The sequence below is a fragment of the Triticum urartu genome, chromosome 6 (genome assembly GCF_003073215.2).
Source record: "Triticum urartu cultivar G1812 chromosome 6, Tu2.1, whole genome shotgun sequence".
Classification (NCBI taxonomy): domain Eukaryota; kingdom Viridiplantae; phylum Streptophyta; class Magnoliopsida; order Poales; family Poaceae; genus Triticum; species Triticum urartu.
In genome coordinates, this window is record NC_053027.1 from 448,939,959 (window position 1) to 448,950,070 (window position 10,112).

The 10,112-nt window shown below is 47.7% G+C and overlaps 1 protein-coding gene across 1 annotated transcript; it reads right to left on the reverse strand.

Annotated features, from left to right (window-relative positions):
* Positions 1 to 8,108: 8,108 nt before the first annotated feature.
* Positions 8,109 to 10,106, reverse strand: LOC125514102 (U-box domain-containing protein 26-like). The gene has a single exon (XM_048679360.1). The coding sequence runs from the start codon at positions 9,614 to 9,616 to the stop codon at positions 8,393 to 8,395; it is 1,224 nt and encodes a 407-aa protein (XP_048535317.1). The 5' UTR covers positions 9,617 to 10,106; the 3' UTR covers positions 8,109 to 8,392.
* Between the last annotated feature and the right edge of the window lie 6 nt (positions 10,107 to 10,112).

The window sequence follows — 10,112 nt, forward strand, 5'->3', positions numbered from 1 at the left end:
ACTTGGAGTTGATCATGAGACTCCTTGAGAGAAGCATGAGCACCCTTCAAGACCTTATGAGCCTTGTCAAGTGTATCAAACTCTTCCTTGAGTCTATCATGGCCAACTCCGAGTGCAACTTTCTCGGATTTAAGAACACGAGTAAGAACAATAGCATGATCAATATATTTTTGTAATTTAGCATGATCAACATTGTGTGACTCCTCAAGAGTCAAACGAAGATCTCGCTCTTCCTCGAGAGCAATGGAATGATCCGCAATCTTATAGGCATAGTCACGACTATGCCCCTCCAACTTGGAGATAGTATCCTCATGCAACTCAATGATATCATTGGCCTCACCAAGTTGTTCCAAGAGAGCAACAAAGTGCTTCTTGGACTCACCCTTGAGCTTGCTCACAAACTTGGTGAACTCATTCTCATCAACTTTCTCCACCTTACTATCATCAACACAATCCAACAATGAAGGAGTAGTAATGATGATGGTTTTGATGTTAGGAGTTACCTTGTTGATACCTTTGGCCATGAGACACTTGGCAATGGTGTTTTCGTTGGGGGCGCCGAAGAGAGACACCTTTGAGGGGGGAGATGTAGCAATGGTAATGGTTGTCGTTGTCATTCCTTCTCCACTTGTATCTTCCTCATCATCATCAGAGGGGTACTCTTCATGTGCCACCAAGTCCTTTGGAGGAGTCTTCTTGGTGAAGTTGTTCTTGCTACGGAAGGACTTGGCTTTATCTTTGTGAATGAGTTTGCCACCATTGTCTTCCCTCTTCTCGTAGGGGCAATCCACCACAAAGCGACTCACATTGCCAGAATTGTAGCAAGTCCTTACACGTTGCTTGTTCTTTGACCCACTTGAGTTCTTCTTGGTGAAGTTGGGCCTTGAGTTCCTCTTATTGCTCCAAAATTTCCTTGACGCAAGAGCCATGTGCTCATGGTAGGCATATTTGGTGTCCTCGGGACCACACTCCTCTTCTTCTTCCTCTTATTCTTTTGGAATGGCCTTGGCCTTCAAAGCAAGGGTGGGAGTGCCTTTCCTTGATCGGACACGAGAAAGAGCATTGTCGGCGGTCTTGTTCATGATGTTCATGGCAATGAACTCATCCAACACTTCACTTGAGGTTAGAGTGTGAAAGTCTGGCCTTTGACGAATCACGGAAGACATTGCTTTGTTGAATGGCATGATGGCCTTGAGAAACTTGCGCTTGATCCAAGTGTCATCAGTATCCTTGCTCCCATGGTCTTGGAGAGCAACCGCAAGGGTTCTCACCCTCCGGTAGAGATCACGTGGATCCTCATCTTCAAGCATCACAAATTCATCGGCCTCATCAAGGACTACTTCAAAGTTGGACCGTTGAATGCTTGAGCTTCCCTTGTACATAGACACAATGTTCTCCCAACAATCCTTTGCACGAGTGAAGTGTCGAAGATGTGAAAGATCTTCGGGAGGGACCGCATCTTTAAGGATGAACAAAGAGGAGTGATTGTATTGATTGTCCACTTCTTCTCTTAGGGTGAAGTTGTTTGGATCATGCGGGTAAAAGCCTTGCTTAATGATTCTCCAAAGGTTAGTTGAGCAATGATTCAAATGAGACTTAATGCGAAAGAACCAATTAGCAAAATCACCCTTAACAAGCTTGGGAGGAGGACCATGAATATTAATGCAAGGTGTAGGGACCGGTCCTCCATAGACCGGGGAAGGGGGAACCGAGGCAAAGGTTCCCGTCCCATTCTTGTCATGAGGGGAAGGAACATGAGTACTTTTAGCCACTTCCTTGGAGGAATTGGCCTCCGACTCCGATGCCGTAGGATTAACCACAAGCAAGGGATCGGGAGTGTATTTCATCCCCTCAAGTAATTCTTTAAGCATGGCCTTGACTTCGGTCGTCATAGACGTCTTAAGTGAAGCCATAGCTTCATTTATGTCGTCTCGAGTGATCTATGTCAACTCCACGGCCTCGAGCACTTCCTCCTCGGTGTCAACCATACTCTTCGGGTGGTGAAACCCTTAATAAAGAGACGAGGCTCTGATACCAATTGAAAGGATCGATATGGTTGACTAGAGGGGGGTGAATAGGCAACTACCAATTTTTAGCTTTTCTTAACAAAATAGTTTTAGCCACAAAAAGGTTGTCTAGATGTGCAACTAGGTGAACAACCTATATGGTGCAAACAACAACAACAACAAGTGCAAGCAAATGGTACAACACAATAATAGCTTGCACAAAGTAAAGGGAAGAGATAACCACAAGTGGAGCCGGTGGAGATGAGGATGTGTTACCAAAGTTCCTTCCCTTTGGGGGAAGTACGTCTCTGTTGGAGCGGTGTGGAGGCACAATGCTCCCCAAGAAGCCACTAGGGCCACCGTATTCTCCTCACGCCCTCACACAATGCAAGATGCCGTGATTCCACTAGTAGTGTCCTTGAAGGCGGCGACCGAACCTTTACAAACAAGGTTGGGGCTATCTCCACAACTTGATTGGAGGCTCCCAACGATACCACGAAGCTTCACCACAATGGGATGTGGCTCCGAGGTGACCTCGCCCGTCTAGGGGTGCTCAAACACCCAAGAGTAACAAGATCCACAAGGGATTAGTGGGGGGAATCAAATTTCTCTTGGTTGAAGTGTAGATCCAGGCCTTCTCAACCAATCCCTAGAAAATCAACAAGTTTGATTGGACAGGGAGAGAGATCGGGCGAAAATGAGGTCTAGAGCAACAATGGAGCTTGTGGGGAAAAAGGTAGGTTTTCTTGGGGAAGAAGACCTCCTTTTATAGTGGGGAGATCAATCCAACCGTTATCCCCTCCTCAGCCCGCACAGAGCGGTACTACCGCGAGCCCCAGTGGTACTACTGCGGAGACAGAGAGCAGAGGCCTCAGAGGGAGAAGGGGCGAGAAAGAGAGAGTGCTCGGGCGACACTAGCAGCGGTGGTAGATGCGGTACTACCGCTCGCGAGCGGTACTACCGCCCCTACTGCCGCTGGTACTCCGCTGAACCCGACACGAGACGTGCCGGTCTCGAGTCGAGGCGGCACCTGCACGGAGCTAGAGCTGTACTACCGCTGATGGTCACGAGCAGTACTACCGTTGCGAGGCAGCGGTACTACCGCTTGAGGCTGTTAGCGGTACTGCCGCTCCGGCCCGGTGGTACTGCTGCTGGCACCTCCCAAGCGCCACTTCCGCGATATCGGTAAGTTCCAAGGAAGAGGGAAGGAGCTGGGGGTGCGAGATAGACGTGTACGTGTTGATTCCACCCTAGCCTTTTCGATACGGACCCCCTCTTGATAGTACGGTGTCTCCTACCACTCAAGTCCATCAAAACCGAAATGAGAGAGACTACACCTTCTTCACTTTGAGCTCCGAGGGGAAAGAATCGTCTCGTGCCAATGAATGAATATCTGAAATGCTCAATGCACACGATTAGTCCACAAATGTATTGTCATCAATCACCAAAACCACTTAGAGAGAGACATGCCCTAACAAAAGGCGCTTCATCTTGCTATTGAGCAGTCGGAGCGCGAGGGAAAGGAGGCAGGGGCGAAGAAGGCTCGGGAGAAGGACAGGGCTGTTCGTCGGATGAAGGGGCTCATCGTCCTCTCCAACTCCAACTCCGACGACGGCGACAACTGCACCTGCTCATCGGACGACCAAGACCCTCCACCAGCCGCGGACGCCTACAGCTGCGCCGGCAACCGGAAGAGCAAAGGCCCGGTGAGGAAGGGGTGATTCCCCCCCCCCCTCCCCCTCAATGTTTATATCGTTTTAGTTGTAGATGTTTAAGGACTTGTTTGATGACGAACTATGATTTTTTGGATGTCACGTAGTATGTTAATGTCCGTTTGCAGCCGATCTTGTGTTCCTTTGCATCTGATTTTTTGATCCATCGTTTGATCACTTAGGATAATCAACGTTTGCATGGTTAATATGGATATAAGACACCGAATATGAGATAGACGACTATAGCATGCCAAATATAAGTCGTGTCCAGTCAATGCCCATAAACACGTAAACGCGTCCACAGGTGTTTGAAGGACTGGATTTGGCCATCGCGCTGTAGATGCTCTTACCGAGTATTCGACGACAGTGAAATGCAGGTGTGGATGTGTCAAAAGACAAAGTTGCATTCAAAGACATGGCGTCCATCACCACCTGGCATCGGCACCCACCACCAAGAGGGCAAGAGCAGCAGCAGCATCCAAAAAGAACATTGTCATCACAGAAATTGACCGTCCATCCTTTGATAGGAAACACAAACATTAAACGTAAAGGAAAGAATCTACTTCCTTCGTTCCAAAATAGATGACTTAATTTTGTACTAACTTTATACTAAAGATAGTATAAAGTTGAGTCATTTATTTTGAAACGGAGGGAGTAGATCGTAAAGGATACCGGCATACTCCTATCGCACTGCAACAAGAGTTCAAAAGCTGTTCAGAGGACAACAGCAAAGCAGACACTATAACTCAGCCACTAACCTCTCTAATTACGGCGAACTAATGTATCCCGGAACAACTCTTCACTCGTTCTTGTCATCGACTAATCGTACGAGACGGCAATTTTATACCACACTTTGCGTTATGCCGGATGACTTTTTTCTCGCTTCCTTTTGCACAAATTCTAATCCGGATTCCAAATATCATCTATGATCCCGCCATGAGTTAATTTACATATGCAGCGTCAGAAAGGCAATGAAAGGCATAGTGGCCAATAAACAATAGATGCTACAAACTCTTCTTTAGGAACCTACCCGTTCATGTATCCGGAGAAAAAGGGCCAGAAAAACTAGCAAACATGTTTAATCAATATGCTGTGCTCTGTGCATCTTTATCTTCAAGAAACAGATAATTCATGTATTAACTGTCAAGAGAAATATATGCAGGTCTCCTGGGCCTTAGCTCCATCTTGATAGCATCAACTAAATCAGTTTTCTCTTGAGAGATCAGCCTCCTAATTAACTCTTGCTGCCCTCTTCGTGGCAAAAAGAACTTCTAGAATAAACTCGAAAGGAGGCAACTTATTTTCACAGCTAGCCATAAACCCCAAAAGAACTGGCCTTCCTAAGATAAGCTTGGTTTCAGAGTTCTTGAGTTCTGCATTTGGATATGTTTTTCCATTTGCTTCACTTTGGGAGCTGTCATTGGTTTGACCAAAGACCAGCCCGCAGCCGGGTGGAAGGGGGCGAAAAAGCTCTTGTCCCCGTCAAGTGGGGGCTCGAGACGCATAGTTTAGTTCTTGAGCTCTGCATTCGGATATGCATCTCCATTTGCTTAACTTTGGGAGTTGCCATCCCTTTGACCAAAGACCAGCGTGCGGCCGAGTGGAAGGGGATGTTTGTCACCAACTCACCACCAATCATTCAATCCATTCATGGATTTTTCTGTTCCCTGCATGAACGGAGCTACACTAATTATTTCCAGGATATCAAAACCGTCGGTTGGTTCATGCGTGGAGCGTGGAAAACGTAGTCACCGGACGAACAAACCGAGAAGCTACGTCACGTTGTGCATCGATTGAAACTGACGTAGAGGCCGAGGATCGAACTTTAGTCATGTAAAGAAAAGTTAAGCTTAAAAGGAGGATTAGTAGCATGTAGAGTGCCGATGCTTTGTTGAGTGCCTTACCGCTTCTCCGTACCTACTAGCCATTTATTTTCAGGACTAGGAAGCGTGCACATACATCACCAGTCTCGACTAAACAGAATACTCGAACTCTAGAAGCTATATGATGCAACTCAAAAGACTAAGACAACTAAACAAATCAACATTTGAAAATATAATATCCAGTGCCAAGGACCCAACAGCGGCATTGGGTACATGATGGAGTTATACTTACATTCAGAGATGCTTGGCATATCATTAGAAAAATAGTTTGTTAAAGCCATATGAACCAACTCAAGTGATACATACCGCATTCTCATCTTGTACTAACCAGAGCCCCCAACTGACTTGTTGCATATCCCACGCATCAATATTCGTTTCATGGTCATTCAGAGCATTTTCTTCAGTAAGACGCATTCTCATCCAATGATGAACATGGTCACCAAAATGCAATCAACAAAGAATCCTGACAGCAAACTTGGCATGACAACGTGAGTACCACCAGGGTGCATCACCCTTTCATCGTATGGAGTATTTCATGACTGACCTAGAACATTTAAATGCAGTTGAATGTATAACAAGCATTAAGAACTGAGAATCACAAAGTTAAATCCAATCTGCAAGTCAGTATGACCATTACAATTTGAAGCAATCCACGCAAAGCAACTTCCCCAATCATGGAAATGAGGTTAAAGGATGACAATCGAAATTGTACATATACCAGGATCACTCAATTTTAAATAAGAAAACTCTACACAGATCAATATAGAGTGTAGGCAAGAGATACGTTGAATTCTAACTGACGTCCAGGCTAGATGATAAGAGATGAAAAATTGTCAAACAATTTCGAATAGATGATTTAGCTTGTGCTTCATAGCCAACAAAATAATCGCATGAGTGCGATTTCACAGATTGTGAAATAAATGTAGGCTTCAGGACCAACTGAGCTAAAAAAAGAGAAACCAGAATCATGCTACAAGAATATCCTCAGCCAACGACAGATCAAAGGCATATATCCTCTTACATGAAATAAAAACTAGCAAACATATTTAATCTCGCACTGCAATTTCTGGTTGCCTCAAGGAATTAATTGGCAAATTTAAATATTTAATAAATAACAAGTCATATATTATTCAATACAAAACACATGTCAAAAGGGAAATTATTCCGACATCACCTAGATCTGTACATCCCACTAAGCAATAAGCATATAACCAAGGCTACAAATAAGATACGACATGCGGCTTGATTTAGAAATTGAACTGTTGGCAATACAATTATGAAGTTTGGAATAATGCTCATCCAGATTTTCTAAAGTTCTCAAGTACAATTACAAAATCTGAAATGAGGGTAAGAAAAAGGAGGTGAACCCATAATGTTAGTCAATAGTACAACCATATATATAGAGTTAAAAAAGGAGGTGAACCCATAATGTTAGTCAATAGTACAACCATATATATAGAGTTAAAAAAGGAGGTGAACCCATAATGTAACTTTAAAAACAGTGCAAGCGTTCAGAAATTAAGGAAAAACCTGAAGATGTCACAGGCAATCAAAATCTCTATAGCCTGTAATACATAGAACAACATGTGTCAACACAGGGATGCCTATTTATTCTTGCATTAAAGTAGACTCGTCGAAAGGACAAGAACCATATGAGATGTTTATCTTGAGGCAGTCAAATCAGGGTATCTCTCCTTTTAACAAATCTTTCCTGTAAATTGACCAAGAGTGTCAATAGAGCACAAAGATTTCGAGGTCATACTTATACTGCAGAGTGTCAGTAATGCAAACTTAATAAGAGTAATTACACAATGAGCTAAATAAAACCAAGAAGATTAACCTTGTAGACTTATCAAACCAAGAGAATGGAAGTTTAAATTATTTACTTCACTTGAAAGCCGCAAAAACTATAACAAAGTCTATAACTGTACAAATATAGTGTCATATGGTAAGAAACAATTTTAAGGGTTAAAATTTTGTAGTTGTCTACTATATATTGTGCCCTAACTAAAATTGCCAACGGTAAAAGCTAGTAGCATTTGGCTCCTGAACAAAACGAAATAATTTACAGACATGAGGTGTTGCTCCCCTTCTGGGGTGGAACCAAGATTCTGTAGGAACATAAATAGTTTACAATTAATTTTGTATCCTAAGATGAAATACAAAACAAAAAGAAATAATCTCCGTGATTCCAGGTAAAAGAAACAAAATTGCCTTAAGATGTGACTTGCAGTGCCATGACATCACACCAAAAATTAAAGCCTACAAAATATAAATTTTGAGGAGCAGCAACGGCTTTCACCTGGAAAGGAAGACAAAAGAGAAAAATCAACATCCTGCAACTCCTATGTCAGACGGAATATGTGTAGAATGAAGTTCCAACATTTCTACCTAAAAACCTCAGTGCCATCTACATATGAAATTCCAATGGGGCACTGACCATGACCAAATAGCAATGCAGCTCTTTTCTTTTTTTGTTATCTCAAGCAATCAAAGCATACATGATATAAACAAATTAATTTGCATCAGAGAGTGGAAGTAAAGTCTAGAATTAAACAAGGTACATATGTATATGTACACTTTTTAAACATGAATTTCTACAGCAAGAGTGTCAATAAAATCATACTACCACCGTTACATACAGGCACCGCTGCCCGGCCCTAGCCTCATGAAATTTTCTTTAGGGGAGAAAATCTCTCCTATGATCCTACTACCGCCATTACATACAGGCACCGCCACCCCGCCCTAGTGCCGTGGTGGTTCAGATTCAGAAAGGGGATGCAATGCGGGGTTAGTATGGTTGGAGGAAATCAGCCGAGTTGGCCATGGAATCGGTGGTCGGCCAGGCAGACCGGAGCAGCTTCAGGAGGTGCTGCGCCTTGCGTTTGGCACGCTCCGAGCAGCCGCCTTGCACCATCATGAGCAGCTGACTCATGGCACCTGCTCGGACGGCCTCCAGCTGCAGCCCCTCAGACCCGCCCACCACGGCCACCAATGCGCCCGCAGCATGCTCAGCCGCGCGCCCGGACATGGCGCGCACTAGCGCGATCACCACCGCGGCACCACCTCCAGCGCCCGAGACAACCGCCTCGCGGCCACCCTCTGTCCGGGACAGTCGCTCCACCGCTGCTAGCGCACGCTCCAGCTCGCCGGCGCAGCCGCCCTCCGCCACTCGGCGGGCCAGAGCTGATGCGGCACCAGCTGATACGGCGCGCTGTCTGTTCTCCTTGGCCAGGCAGAGAGCAAAGAGGCCTCGGATCCCAATGCGCACTGCACGGGCATTTGCCTTCTCGTCCACCAGCGCGACCAGGCCTTCAATGACTCCATCAGCTGCGCCAAGCACCACCCTGGCCTCCGCCCCAGACACCGCAGCAGCCGCCTCCACGACGGCACCTGCATTAACCTTGGCCTCCAAGGTCGTCCCCTGGCTGCCAAGAACTTTGCCAAGCCTGGTGACCCTCTCTTCCCTGCCCACCACATCCACAGCTTCCGCCTCCCCCATCCCTACCAGGGCAAGGACCGCCATGGCCTCCGCCTGAGCCTCCTCGGCGCTGCCCCCGAACGCCATTTCCACCAGAGCCGCCCTGGTCTCGTGCGTGGCCATGACGAGCCTGTTCTTGTCAGACTCCCTGGCGAGCGCCCTGAGCTTCCTGAGGACGGGGAGGGCAGGGCCCTGGGCGATCAGGGAGCGGATGAGGTCCGGGTCGGCCGGCTGCTTGGGCGTGGGGATGCGCTCGACGCCGAGGGATCGGTGCGCGACGCACCATTCCTGGATGAGGCGGCGGAGGGTGTGGTTGGGGATGAGCGTGAAGTCGGCGAGCGGCGCGCGGGTGACGGGGCAGGTGGTGTTCCCCGTGGCGACCCACGACTCGATGCTGGCACGGTCGTAGGTCTGGCCGGTCGCCACGGTGACGGGGTCCTGCATGAGCTCCAGCGAGATTGGGCAACGGAAGTACCACGGGACCTGCAGCCCTACCGTGTCCAGCCCCAGCGCCAGCGGCACGCTCCCTGGCATTGGCGAAACTCGACTGCTCCACGCCGGGCGGCGTTGTGATTTGGATCTGGCCTACTCTGGCTAGCTAGCTAGCTTGCGATGAAGATGTGATGCGCGTGGGTGTGGGTGGGTTGGTGGTGGGTGGACACGACACGGGGTTTGGGGTGGGGGGTGGAAGGAGAGTGAAAAAGCGGACTGGTGGGAGAGTGGAGATCGAGGGAGACGAAGAACGTAGGTGCATGGGCCGGGTCGGGCCAGCACTGCCGTGCCTCGGGCCACGTCGGCCTCAGACCAGTCGGGCCGGACAGCCCGACGGACGGCACGGGTGCCTCGCCGGAGCGCCGAAGCACGGCACGCAGCACTCCGGGCCGCTGTTGGGTGTGGTGTCGTGCCGGGCTGCCGTGGGTCTGCTCGAGGACGATGCCAGCGCACGGGGGGTGGAGGCGGAGGCGCTTGGAGTGGGGTTCGGGTAGCGAGACCCAGTGGCGGGCGAGCGGGTGCTTGAGGCGGCGGAGGA

Excerpts from the sequence above, each read along its gene's own strand:
- LOC125514102 (XM_048679360.1), bottom strand. The coding sequence starts at position 9,616 with ATGCCAGGGAGCGTGCCGCTGGCGCTGGGGCTGGACACGGTAGGGCTG.